The sequence below is a fragment of the Vanessa tameamea genome, chromosome Z (genome assembly GCF_037043105.1).
Source record: "Vanessa tameamea isolate UH-Manoa-2023 chromosome Z, ilVanTame1 primary haplotype, whole genome shotgun sequence".
NCBI lineage: Eukaryota > Metazoa > Arthropoda > Insecta > Lepidoptera > Nymphalidae > Vanessa > Vanessa tameamea.
In genome coordinates this window covers 48,337-63,202 of record NC_087341.1, presented here as the reverse complement: position 1 = coordinate 63,202, position 14,866 = coordinate 48,337, and the positions used below count along the sequence as shown (strand labels likewise).

At 36.2% G+C, this 14,866-nt stretch overlaps 1 protein-coding gene across 1 annotated transcript in view; it reads left to right on the top strand.

Annotated features, from left to right (window-relative positions):
• LOC113403088 (titin-like) overlaps positions 1–10,971 on the top strand; it is a 63,760-nt gene extending 52,789 nt beyond the window's left edge. Inside the window, exons 17-27 of the mRNA XM_064220280.1 lie at positions 14–985; positions 2,973–4,349; positions 4,503–4,790; positions 4,930–5,071; positions 6,160–6,872; positions 8,566–8,868; positions 9,006–9,302; positions 9,536–9,640; positions 9,725–9,919; positions 10,022–10,324; positions 10,408–10,971. Of these exons, the coding sequence (XP_064076350.1) occupies positions 14–985; positions 2,973–4,349; positions 4,503–4,790; positions 4,930–5,071; positions 6,160–6,872; positions 8,566–8,868; positions 9,006–9,302; positions 9,536–9,640; positions 9,725–9,919; positions 10,022–10,324; positions 10,408–10,604 (4,892 nt within the window). The 3' untranslated portion in view covers positions 10,605–10,971. The remainder of the gene's footprint in view (positions 1–13; positions 986–2,972; positions 4,350–4,502; positions 4,791–4,929; positions 5,072–6,159; positions 6,873–8,565; positions 8,869–9,005; positions 9,303–9,535; positions 9,641–9,724; positions 9,920–10,021; positions 10,325–10,407) is intronic.
• Positions 10,972–14,866: the final 3,895 nt, after the last annotated feature.

Here is a 14,866-nt window from a genome sequence, read left to right as displayed (position 1 = left end):
ATGATACTTTCAGAACCTACTTCCGAGGAACAAGCTATCGCCCCCATATTTATTGAAAAGCTACGCCCGAAACATACTCCAGACGGGTCAACAGTACAGTTTGAATGTCAAGTCGAAGGATTTCCTAGACCTCAAATAACGTGGTTTAGACAAACGGCTATAATAAAACCATCCCAAGATTTTCAGATGTATTATGATGACGACAACGTAGCCACACTAGTGATTAGGGAGGTGTTTCCAGAAGACGCGGGAACATTTACGTGTGTAGCTAAAAACGCAGCAGGGTTTGCTTCGAGCACCACTGAATTAATAGTCGAGGCACCACTATCTGATCATGGTTCTGAAATGACAATTCTTTCTAGAAAAAGTTTATCTAGGGAATCGTCATTAGCGGATATATTGGAAGGCATTCCACCAACATTTTCAAAAAGGCCAAAGGCACAATACGTTGACGAAGGCTCACAAATTTTCTTAGAGTGCAGGCTAGTCGCTATTCCCGAACCCGATATCGCTTGGTTCTTTAAAGGAGAAGAAATAATGACAAATGATAATATTCCCATAGCTACAGAATCCGATATGCACATGTATTGTAGTGTACTAAGAATATCTAATGTCAAAAAATATCAAGAAGGCACATACACAGTACTTGCAATCAACAGGGAAGGCGAAGCCAGCTTACCAATAGTTCTAAAAATTAAAACTGGTGAAAAGGAAAAACCACAAGTAATAGAACCTCTCAAGAGTATGACTATTAGAGAAGGAGAAAGCGTCGTCTTAGCAACTCAAGTAGTGGGAACTCCGGAACCGAAAGTTTCGTGGTATAAAAATAATAAACCCATTAAAACCCTTACACAAAAAACCGATGGAGATATGCACTCTATATCTATCATAAATCCGAAGAAAGGCAAAGACGACGGTTTGTACACTCTCAAGGCGATGAACTCGGAAGGATCTGCTGAAACCAGCGCTGTAATAACTATTGAAGGTAAGGATTGAATTTATATTACTAATTTTCTTCTTCTATATATGTCTATCTCTCTCTATTCTATACATATAATAAAATCGTAACTGATCGAAATCTGTACATAGAAGATATTTGAGAAAAAATTGTACTGCGGGTATTTATTTATGCGATAGATTACAAAAAGGTGATTTTTAGAATGTTTGTCTGTTTGTCAGTTCGTTTGTTACCGCTAATCATGGAAACGGCTTCACCGATTTGAATGCGGTTTTCACTGATATACTGTAGTTAAATCAGGGTAACATATAGGCTTTGTTTTATTAAAATCGGTTGACAAATAAAAAAGATATGTCAATTAAAAAAAAAAATATTGCAAAATATTTATTGCAAAAATGTCGTCAAGTTAATTTGGTTGAAACTTTGACTAACTATAGTCTGTAAAAAGGTTATAATTGACAGTTATTGTGAACACAAAGTTAAAAAAAAACTGCTAATTTAAAAGACCAATTTAAGTTGAGCTTTCAGGAATGTAGTCGATCATATAAAATTGGGTTTAACTTATACTAGTCCATTTCGGTCGGCCACGGCCTAGCCAATATAAGCCGCTGCCCCCGCCCAATGACGCTGTAGAGGCCATTAGGCATACTCAGTTCGAAAAAAAGCGGCGCTGCCTGTAATATTGAATGACTGCAAGCATGTTGACGCATATTAAAATAATATTTAAAAAGCTCGTGCTAATAATACTATTTTTTAAAACCAATGTACCTATTATGTCTCCGTAATATATCTATAATATGATAGGTTAGTACGATGTTATCGTAAATAAATCATTTTAGGTACCAAATTACTTTGCATTGACACTATGTAAATTATAGAATAGGTTAATCTTTTGTGTCTTAGTTTGTGCGTTGATAAATATTTTTTTTTTTTAAAAATCCTCCCTAACAATAATTAGTTTAGTCTTATAAAATATTATTTTGTTTGTTTACTAAAATATATTATAGGCTAGGTTAGATTTATAATAAAATAAAAATCTATATACACATATAAGTTTGCTTGAATATAATATATTATAGAACAGGTTAAACTTTTGTTTATTAGTTAGTCTGGTTGCTGTGTGTTATACTGAAAATCTTTTATGTAAGTTTAATTTTCGTCAACTCGGATAGCTAAGCAGACTTACTTCATTATTATATTGTTTCTTAAAAATCTGCGCTTTCAATAATTAGTTTAGTCGGTGAATTGGTTTCTGAATTTTTACTTTGTTCGAATTGATAGAACATATCGAAGGTAGTCAGATCCCCTCATCAACTAATAAAGAGCTGATGATTTTCAAACGTCTGTTCAGATTTGTATGGAAAAAAAAAACTAAATTTTCGTTTGTTACCGCTAATCTCGGAACCGACTTAACCGATTTGGATGCGATTTTCACTGATTTATACTGTAGTATTGTTTTATTAAAATCGAGATGTTATGGAACCAGGGCTGATGAGGTTAAAACTTTTTAAAGAGTTCTAGTGGTGTTACATCAACCCTTTGCGTTTGAAAATAAATATGCTATAAGTATAAATGGGTGCGGCAAAGATGACTTTATGTTTATGCGCCGGTTCCTTCTGATTCCAAAAAAAAATCGTTTACTTTTAAGCGAGTCCAGTGCACACGGCTAGCTTTATGTGAGTCTGTCGCGTGTTCGCAACTGCAAAAAAATCTATGCTTTGATCCCCGACGGCACTACGTGTAATATTGTGTAATATACATTATGCAGTTAGTCTAATACTTAATGGGAAAGACGATGCCACGACAGTTTCAAAGATACACAGATATGTCAACCATATAATACTCCCACTTTTGAGGCTTAAAATCACGTGAACGGAGTCGTGGACACCAGCTAGTCATTCACATTATTGTTTTCAAAATGTTTATAATTGACTTGTCTTTTTTGGTTAAAAAAAGTTTTATACTATGAAATAATTTAATACTTATATAAAAAATAAAGAGCGTTTCTTTTCAGAATCAACGGAAGAAAATGAGGAACCACCTCTCTTTATCAATAGATTCCAAGAATTAACAGTCCGAGAAAAGGGTACGATCATATTGAACGCAAAGGTCACAGGTAATCCTATACCATTAGTAACATGGTACAGAAACAATCAAATTCTTACTCCTAATGAAACTGTCACACAAAACTTTGATGGTGAAAATATTGAACTCGTCATTATTAATGTCGATTCAGAAATAGATTCCGGCGACTATAAATGTGTCGCAGCAAACACTGCCGGTAAGGCATCTCACGGAGCCCGAGTCACCATAGATGTGGATGAGGTGACATTTGTCAGAAACCTTAAGAAACAATATGAGATACAAGAGGGCAAAACAGTTATATTAGAATGTGAAACTTCTCACACCGTATCCACAAAATGGTATCATAATGACAAAGAATTGAGTGGAATGGATCACAGGGAAATTATACAAGAAAGTCGTATCCACAAATTGAGAATCAAGAAATCCAAATTGTCCGACAAAGGAACAATTAGGTGCGTGGTTAAGGGGCAAGAGACAAGCACAAACCTGATCGTCCACGAAACGTTACCAGAGTTCATTCGTAAATTGCAAGACTTCGAAGTTAAAGAAAGGGACATTGCGATACTTGAAGTCGAAATCAACTCTGAAACAGCCGATGTTGTTTGGGAAAAAGATGGTGAAACGATTAAAGCTAAAAGACATAAATACGACCTTGAAAAGCGTGGTAATATCAGGAAACTGTTTATAAGAAATACGTCTGTTCACGATGAAGGTGAATATACTTGCAAGTTGCGCGATGATGCATGTACTGCCGAAGTGACTGTAGTAGAGTTGCCGCCGGAGATAATCAAACGACTTCGAGATCAGAAAGTTAACAGGGGTAACAAAGCTACGTTCGACATCGAGCTCACAAAAGGTGATGCGCTTGTCAGATGGTTTAAAGACGGTGCTGAGTTACAGTTCTCGAATCATATTCAGCTTACGATAGACGGAAAAAAACAAAAATTGAAAATATACGACAGTGAGAAAAGTGATGAAGGCGAATATACATGCGAAGTTGGGAATGATAAGTGTACGGCTAAACTTTTAGTTGAAGAACCATCAATTGACTTTACGTTGAGACTTCCCGAAGTAGTTGTTATACCTGCTAACACTGATGCGTACCTGACAGTCGAAGTACCCGAAGATAGCCTTACGGTAACTTGGTTCAGAAGGAAGACCATGCTTGAAGATTCAGAGAAGTTTACGCTAATAACGGATGGTAAAAAACGTACTCTCATAATAAGACATTGCACGGATGACGACCAATGCGAATATTCGTGTCAATTAATGGACACCAGGTGTACCACTAGACTGAAAGTAGAAGGTACGCATGCGCAAAAGCGCATTTTAATATGTTTGTAATAAGTGACTTAAAATAATATAGTTGCTTTTTATAATAGTAAAATTACTTTAATATTTTTTTTGTCGTGTTAGCCATTACTATGTTATGTTATGTTAATCGATTTAAAAATTTCAGTGATTGAGTTTACGCCTAAAATTTTGGACTACGAGAAGACATATAGGGTGAAAAGAGGAGGTGATGTCACGCTCTACGTCCAGTATGAAGCCAACCCCCAGCCTAACGACGAGTGGGTAGTCAATTCGAAAATTATTAAAAAGTCTAAGCACACTAAACCCTTCATAGACTCTATGACAGCAAGTCTTACTATCAAGAAAATAGAACACTCAGACGCCGGTTCATACAAACTAAGGCTTGAAAATAATTGCGGCGTAGTAGAAATTGATATTGAAGTCATTGTTTTGGGTATGTGTAAAATTCATTTGATTTTTTAAGTGATAAAATGCTTGAAAATATACTAGAATGTCCTCTAAACTATTACAAATATGACGTATATATCTGTGTCGTAAAGTTTTGTCTAATGATAAATTTATTTAAAACCTAGACATATCTTCACCACCGGGAAAACCTCGCGTACTGGATGTGGACGACAACTCTGTTAGCATCTTTTGGTCGGAACCCAGTGACAAAGGTTTCTCCGAGATCGAGTGTTACATTGTCGAATATCAGGAGCAAAATACAACGGAGTGAGTTCTTGATTGTATTTCATAAAATCAATTTTATTACGCACAGCACTCACGAAACACAATTCGTCAGAATAATAAATCGAAATAATATTCTTTCCAGGAAAGGCTTAACAAATCATGCTCATTTATTAACAAGAACTTGTAATTCATGCTTGTCACACTGACGTTCACCTCGAAGCGCAGCTACTTCTACAATAATAATACTATTCACTAAAACCCTGTCCGAAACGCGCTGCATCTTCTGGTATTTCTGTTATGTATATCGGGTCCGCAGGTTTTCAGGTTTTTTTAGGTACACAAAAAATCGCTATATGTACCGCTATAATATTTAGTTACAAGCTCGACTTGATTTTGTTCGGATAGAATCAATGAGAAAATTAACCATTTCCTTCATCGCCAAAGCGCCACTAACCTTATGAAATAAGATAACTCACTTAACTCACCAACGATAAGAACTCACCCTTCAAACCAGAACGGTTTGGCGGTACAATATATGTATGATGAGTTGGTGGTACACACCCAGACGGGTTTGCAAAAAGCCAGAGCTCGAGTAAATTATATGTAGTGTATATGTTACTATAAAAGCTCGAACTACGGTAAATCCTAAGATTTAAGAGTAAGTCTTAGGGTTTACCGCTATGAGTTGGTAAATGTAAGTATTTCTGAAAATGGGACGATTTTTTCGAGCTTTTACCATTCGTATTCAGTATATGCTAGGTTTTACCGCTGTCAGCTGGTAGATGTTGGTTTTTCGAATAAAATAATGAGTAATTCTTAATCACTTATTTCAATTAACTATTAGTCAAAACCTTAGGTATCAAACGATAGTAATTAAATAACTAACCTAACGTAACCTATTTAAATCATTTTCATTTCGGATATTATTTTATAACACGTTATGACATGATTTTTTTCAACGTTTACCGTGCCTTAAATGTAAATCCTAAGATTTACTAAGTGAATGGTGGCAAAAGTTCGAACCGCAAACCGTTTTGGGCATTTACCATTAAGAATTGGTAAATCTTAGCTTTACAGTAACATATATATTTATGTCTTTATTATTATAGAAATGTGAAAATTTGTTGCAGATGGTTGTCGATAGAAAATATTCAAAAGACTCAATATTGCGTCAAGAATCTTAAAACAATGTCAACGTATAAATTCAGAGTTTTCGCTGTAAACGAAGTTGGCGTAAGCGGATCGTCCGAAACGACTGAGTACATCCGCGTCGAGAGAGTGATGGAGAATCAGCCTCCGACCTTGAAGAAACCTTTATTGGACGTCATAGGCGGACCTGGTGATGATGTCGAACTTACTTGCATATTCGGAGGTCTTCCAGAACCAAAGGTCACATGGTACAAAAACGGTAAACAGTTAAAAACAGCCAAAGCGACGTACGTCAACAGAGTCGCGACATTAGTGGTCACGGCGACAAAGACAACTGAGGGGTTATACAAGTGCGTTGCGACTAATGATTTCGGTGAAATAGACACGTCTTGCTCGCTGGAAATTCGAAAGAAACCGACTGTTGTCGTGGCAGACGAAGAAGTCGATCAGAAACATGCGGTCGGTGAACGCTGGTCGGTGACGGCGGTCATCAGTGGTATACCGAGGCCGAAGGTCGTGTGGTATAGGAACGGGTCCAGGGTAGATATTACGGAGGATGTTGAGATTGTAACTGAGGATACTTCCAGCCTGATAAGAATATCGACTCTACAAAGGTCTCATGCCGGGAAATATACAGTAGAGGCTGTGAATAAGGCTGGAACTGCATCAGCAGAAACCACTATAAAAGTTTACGGTAAGCAAGGGATCCATTTGATTATTATTTTCGTATAACATATACGTGTAAGATATGTAAAGATATGTATAATCTTAAAAATATAATTTTACCATACATCTACTCACTTTTTGCAAAACTATTTGGTATGAGAAAATGATAGAAAAATATTTATCTAAAGGAATATGACCAAATTTTGTTTGGGCAGTTACCTAGGTTTTAAAAAAATATTTTATTTTAAAAAATATGTGCATAGTATAGTGTAGTGTAGTCGTGTAGTCGTGTAGTCGTGTAGTACAGCTGATATATTATCTAAAACTGTCCATTGTGTAGTTATAACTATCTCCTTATTCGGTGTAACCTCGACTTTTAATGATCATTTATATATATTTTACGATAGACAAGAAAGTCATCTAAAAATATCAGATACTGGTAAGAATTCGAACCAAAGTTAGCTAAAGCGATAAATCATTGTCTCATGTTATTAAACTATCAAAATAAAGCGATCGATCGCATAAGCGAGAATAGTTTTCTCGCAACCAAAACATTGTAATCGCGTGGGATTTTATGGCATTTACGGTATTGGTTCAACAGAGTATAACTATATGGCGCAAATGGGTGTACCACAGGGTTCAATTTTAGGGCGTGTGCTGTTTTTAGTATATGTGTTAGAATTACTTTATTTTGTAAATAAGACTTGCGACATTGTATTATTTGCAGATGATACATCCCTTGTTTTTAAATTCGCAGAAAAAAAAAACAACTATGACATTGTAAGCAGTGCTCTGTCACGGGTTATATATGTTTATACAAAATTCAAATCATACTTAATGTTCGGTTGTTGTAAAAATTATCACGAAATTAATTAACATTGAAACAAAATGTTTTATCAACTTAAATTAAATAAATATAAGGTTATTTTAAATTATATACGCGTTGGTCGCGGCGTTGAGATTACCACGGACGAACTGTTTGAAGATCAGTTCAGTTGAACAGAGTGAGTGTGGGGCACGCCATTTCTAGTGCGTAGTGGATGTATCTTCTATTTATTTAATTATTATAATAAAGTATTTGATGTCTCTGTCTTTTTACTGCATCGCAAAAGAGATTGTTTACACAATAATATTATTATCAATTGATTCGATCACACGTATCACACTCACTAAATGAGTGATCAAGCTAGTTTTAAGTGATTTTAGTCTAAGCTGTCTATTTCTGCCTTCAGTCTTTTTCTTTTAAAATTTTGCCTTCTTTAGAATTTATATAAAGTCTAGAATAAATTTGTTTTATAATAGCCTGTCGTAATGTAACAAGCCCTTTTTAAAATGGTGAATAATGATGATAACAACGGATCTTTTTATATTATAGAGACCTCATCCAAAGTGATTCGACTTGTGACGTCATAAACATAAACTTCCCGAAAGTATACAAAATGTCGGAAAAGGCAATTTTGCCGATACAATACAATTACTATTGTTACTATTGTTAATGCAATATCCATCATCACTTCTATTTACTAAAATTATAGACCAAATTAATAAAATTACCTTGCACATTTATTTTGACTACTAGGCCGTTTAGCATCATGTCCACATTTTGGATGAAGTCATAATCTGAGTTTAAGTTCTATGTTTTGATCAGTTCCAGGCGGAGTCGATGCAGATCGCGAATTTTCAATACCAAAATAACAATTGGAATAACTCTTTATTTTCAGACAAACCAAGCAAACCGGAAGGTCCCGTCATAATGAGAGAAATAAGTCGAGAGTCTGTTACAATAGAATGGAAGCCTCCCCTCGACGATGGCGGGTTGGATCTGATCAAGTATGCTATAGAGAAGCACGAACCGGAGTTAGACCAATGGGTCAAGGTGGCTGATGTTGACAAGAACATAGAAACGTACTGCATTCAGCGGTTGAATGAGAACTGCGAATACATGTTCCGAGTAATGGCGCAGAATCCGATAGGAATATCCGACGCCTTGGAGAGTGAGCCCATTGTTATCAAAAACGCTCTAGGTATGTAAATATCTGAGACCAATATATATTGTACAGTGTAACTAGTGTTGACTCGAAACGCAAGCCATATATACTGCCGTAATATTTCAATCATAACTCATAAAGAGTGTTGCAATAAAAACATATTTCATCCACAGATGTGCCATCGCCGCCAATCGGTCCGCTCGGGTTTTATGGTATTGACAATGATTCTGTCACCATCACGTGGTACCCCTCCGAGAAGAACGGTGGGTCGGCTATTTTAGACTATTCCATTGAAATCAAACAAGAAGGCAAGAAGTGGAAACACGTAGCCACATCGTTGGTGATTTCCGCCAAAATCAGTAAATTGTCGGCGGACACTACGTACTCGTTCAGGATATGCGCTAGGAATGAAATTGGCACAAGCTTGCCGTACGAGTCTGATGAGAAGATTACCATCGGCAAGACTTTGTGTAAGTTGAGTGCAAGTTTACTTTTATATTTTCGTCGACCCTACGGAGAACAGTACACGCTTATTGAAAGATCCGAAACACTTCGGATATCAATAGTGTTTCGGAAGTGTGTATATTATTGGAATAAAATATATACATATATAACCATAATTTATCAAAACCACCTTTATTGCATAATGAAGTGGGATAGCTTGCATATTGTTGTATAACCGATTTATATTTACGTTTCCCAGCGCCTCCGTCGCGCCCGCAGCACGTCGTCATACGAGAGACGACGTCGCGCTCCGTCACGCTGCAGTGGATGGCGCCGGAGAGCGACGGCGGCAGCGTTGTCACCAGTAAGATACACGCACATCCCTACGGACTGCCGGAGAATGCCGAGATACGTTACGGCTTTAGCTATATTCCTACTTTGTTTGCAGATTACATTATCGAATACAAGACCGTGAAGGGTAAATCTTGGTCTAAAGTGGTGACAGTGATGGGGACGGTTTTCGAGCGCTGTATAGAAAACATCAAGGAAAAAGACGAACTACTGTTTCGCATATCGGCCGAGAACGTGGTGGGAGTCAGTCTGCCTACTGAATCTGAGACCGTTCGCCTGGAGAAGTATGCGAGTGAGTAACTTATATGACGGCGCTGCCGAAGACTTTGGCTATGGGAATGTTATTTGTTGTTGGAACATGTAAATATTTAATGCTAATTAATGATAATTTCAGCTGTGCCGTCACCGCCCACCGGCCCCCTAGAAATCCGGATGATGGGCAACATTGTAATGACGTCATGGGGAACTCCCGAGTGGGACGGTGGCGCCCCTCTGCTGGGCTACCACATCGCCATCCGTGACGTCACCAAAACTATGTGGATGGAAGTCGGCAAAATGGACGTCCATAGCCTCAAGTTCAACATAAAGGACCTCAGCGAGAACCATACTTACATGATTCGGATATACGCGAGGAACGAGATCGGCCTCAGCGAGCCGCTCGAATCGGTGGAGCCCTTCAAAGTGATCCCCTGCGAAGGTGAGCATTGTAGTCGATTGGCTGCTATAGCACACACAGTCGGAACTGTGTGTCTTTTATTTAATATTCATGATTCGTTTCAGATTCTCAAATCGACGAGGAGCCCGGCGAGCAGACGGAGGTTACTGAGCCAACCTCCTTCAGTACGCAGACTACGACCTCCTGGCTCCGAGATCACAACATGGACGCCGACATACGTTCCTATGCGCGAGGCTCACTCCTCCGCCGAGACGAATACTTCTTTAGGATATGGCATTACGCGAAACAACTCTTCAAATAATAAGCAGCTTTCAAGATTTGCTTACCGCAGAGCCTTTATTACTAGAACTTTTATTAATAGACAGTGCAGTAATCGTTCCCTCGTCACTCGAATCGATCAGTGACGTGATGACGTTACGGTACTCTACTGTCGAACCGGCACTGCTCGCCTGTGATATTACATGTCTCGTAGTACGCGGATAGACTATTTATTGTTCACAATTGTTTTATGTATAGCCGGTATTTATTATTTAAGATAATTTATGAGAGTCTGATCGTGTCGCGGCGGGCCAATCGGGAGACGTCAATATAGGTGCATATATGGGACCCGCGCTACCGGTCAGGCTCTATTTGTACTTCAAATATTTATAATAAATTAACAATTAATACGAGTGGCTTTGTTTTATTTTAAAATTCTTAGCGATGCAACTTTTATACTAAAACACTAGAGTCGCGTCTTCGTCGTCTCAATAAATATAACTTAGAACGCTGAATAGTGGTTATCATTTTTTAACGAATGCAATGAACTGTAAACATACGATAAAATTAATAAGTACATAAAACAAACATAAATCCTACTATTAAAGGTCAAAACCAAGACTGTGAAATTGATCCAGGAATTAAGTGAGGGAACAATTACAGAACACTACAGAATACCTCACTCTACACTATATTTCAGTGGAAGGTATTCTGTGAAAACTTACTACACCTGCATTTTCTGGAGAGGGTTTCTAATTTGATCCATACTAGAGTAATTGAATACACTTACAATCCATCAGGGTTGCTAGTGAAAAAATATTTTGTCAGAGAACAAAAATAAATAATAAAATAGAAATAAAAAGAATTGGCACAGAAAGGTATGTCAAAATTAAATGATACTTAAACAGCACCGACACACATTCCCCGATAAATAAGAACGTCATGTAAACAATTTGTTCAGATATTGAGTGAATGTAAAAGTGAGATCTAAAGTCCGCCGCAGCGATAAATCGCCATGATGACATCTTACGCTTTTCGTTCATCAGAGTATAACAATGTGGCGTCCCTTTAGACAGATTGTAGGTTTCGTCGTGGTGTCGTTTTAAACAAATAAATATTTTTTCTATTGATATTATATATTATAATATACCACGATTATTTTTAAGTATTTAATCACAGATAAATTACATTGCCACATTACGATCAAAGTGGCGGAGTATATGTCCTTTGTCGTAGTATAAACATAGTATCGCTTTTATCTGCTCAGTTAATTCCATCAAGATCATTTATTTACCATATCGGTATACTCCGAGTCCGTAAAGTTGAAACACGACATCTCTTGATGTAGAAAAAAACGAAAAAAAAAAATACAGAAAAGCGCCTTAATTCGCTTGTGGAACAGAAATCACTTCACTCAATAGTCACAGTAAACATAAAATACGAAGGAAATATTTAAGCGTCCAAAAATGTAATCAGACAAACTTATCAATTATTAAAACAAAATAGAAATTCAAATGTTTACTGAACAGAGTGTATGAATTAAGAGCGACGGCAGATAAGGTTCCAAAAAAAAATAATACTTAATTTAATTTCTTAAAATTACAATTTAAATTTATAGCTAAAATTACACGCTGATCGATGTGAGATACAAGAGTGACAATTTAAAATACAATTGTTACTGAATTCAAATTCACATAGAATTACCAAAACTTAATGTCATCAATTTTATTTTTAGTTTCTCTGAACATATTTTATCACTTGCATCGCGCTACTGCGCATAACTTAATCAGCAGATCCCACGACGCGCGGGGATGTATGTTACTTTCCCTCCTGCAGAACAGCGCAACAACCGATGACATTCAGGTTGCGAGGTGTGCTGTGGTATTTTATTCACTGGGTCTATGCTTCTTCTCTTAACAGTTTTTGGAGGCTCTATTTTTTCAATTTCTGTCCCTTGGTTTCCTGATGATTTCTGATGTACGCGTTTTCTATATATCTTATGGTTCATAAATGCAATACCAGTGCACTTAAAATAATTCCGTAGAAAGGAATCGTTATAAACTGGGAGCTTACGTTGTTTGTGAAATAGTTGGAACCAGTAAAATTTATTTGTTCGTTTGATGCAACATTCTAAGATCGATTGAATTTAGCTTGAGAATAGTCTTTGAATCTTTAATCTGCTCAGTTTTAGGTAAGTCAGTTATTTTCAGTAGGTACGTGTTCTTTAATACCATTATTATTAATAAGTACTTGTAAATTCTCGGCATTCTATTAGGCACTCAAGTGGTTATGTCGCTAGAGTGCTTCCTTTTAGTGTGCTGAATTGATACTGTTTGCAAGATATTTTTTTTCTGGTTGGCTTAGGGAAGATAACGATATATTGTCTGTCGTCTGGTGGTTCTACCGCTTCAACATTCAGTGAATTGCTAGGAAAGGTTGAGAAGGAAAAATACTTGTTACCACTTGTAACCACTCTGTGGAACCAGCTTTCGCCGACGGTTTTTCCGAACCGATACGACTTGGGAACCTTCAAGAAAAGAGCGTACTCTTTCCCGAAAGGCCGGCAACGCACCTGCAAGCCCCCCGGTGTTGCAGATGTCCATGGGCGGTGGTAGTCACTTTCCATCAGGTGAGCCTCCTGCTCGTTTGCCACCCATGACATAAAAAAAAAAAAAATCTCTCAAATGATACGCGTACTTAGAAATGTATCAATTATTGTTAGATATTTTTGACTATCAATGTTAAATAAATCAAGGTGAACTATGGCAAATGGTTTAGCTAGTGGAAGAACTGTTTGGAATTTAGGCTTTATAGGATTGCTATCGTATTTAGGTGGACCGCAAATGTGAATTCTTTTATGTATTTAGTAACTTTTTGATAAAGACGAGAAACATTCGTTGATACCGCGATGGTTAGCCTTACCTTCATGGTAATTTTTGATTATTTCCAGTTGTTTTAAAGAATCCTTAATATTTTCTATTGCAAATTTTGTAAGAACTAGATCCATGAATATTTTTTTTAAATTAATTTGAATTGGAGAAATTATGTAATCGAAGATTTATGAAAATATTTTACCTTAGGGTTCCCATACTCTTTAATGGCATTTACAGCGTCATTTTCTAAATAAGAATTTGAAATCGGAATGGTAATCTTTAAAAAATTTGAAATGGCTAAGCAACGATTGGTTTTCCTTTGATATCACAAACTACATTAAATATAATTTGTTTATGAAATTTGCTTAAGGGACAACCTCTTATAGGGGTCATATTGAAAAAAATGTAATTTTAGTTCTGTCGGAATATCCAACATCGATTTTTATCATATTAAGACTCAACTGCCATTTTGTATATTTTAACCTGTTATATGCTTATTGGTGCCTGAAAAAGTTTTAAATTTCTGATAAAGCTGAATAATTCATTATTCATTATATATTAAAAAAGACGAAACAGGCATTGCATGAATACTGTTTCATACAAGTAATCAATGGCCACATTATTGGTGGTAATTCTATAAAATATACATGTATAACTAAAACTATTACGCTAATTTTCAAAATATTTTTTTTCTTCTAATGAACTCTAATTTTAATTGTTAAAACATCCTAAATAAATAAGGGAATTCTAATGTTGTTAGTCAAATTTAATTAATGATTGCGTGTCCTGGTTTTACTCATATCTGTTATTTTTCTGTTACGGATTTCTGAAATTATTTGATGGTAATAAATAAAATGATTATATTGGTAACATTAGCCGACAAACGGTCAAACTAAATAACGATACAGCTAATGTTCGATCGGTCATTTCTTTTACGGAGATACGAGTGGTCGTATCGAACAGGGAGAGGTAGACATTTCTAAGTTACATGTTGGAGTGGATTTTTAAAATATCGTGCTGGATTCATATACGTTTTGTGACGTTTGGTTAAAATATAAAAATATTCGTTTAGGATGAGAATTAGCGTAGCAATCGATACTTTTTTAGTTTAGACACATGCTATTAATTCACGTGTGTTATTAAATCGGTCACGTTTTTCTGTTATGTAACAGATACGAACGATAAAGGCTTGTTCACGTTGGTCTCGCGTACGAATTAATAGATAAATATTATTTATAATTTAATATTACTTCTACATCTGTTATATAATATATAACAATTATATATTTTATTACCCAAGTACATGCATTATTAGCAACTTATTCAATTTTGTTACTAGTTGAAAAAACAAGTATTTGTGTTTACATTAAAAAAATGGATTGTTTGTTTTAGGAAATATGCCATTAACACCAGCTGAACGAGAGCGAAGTTA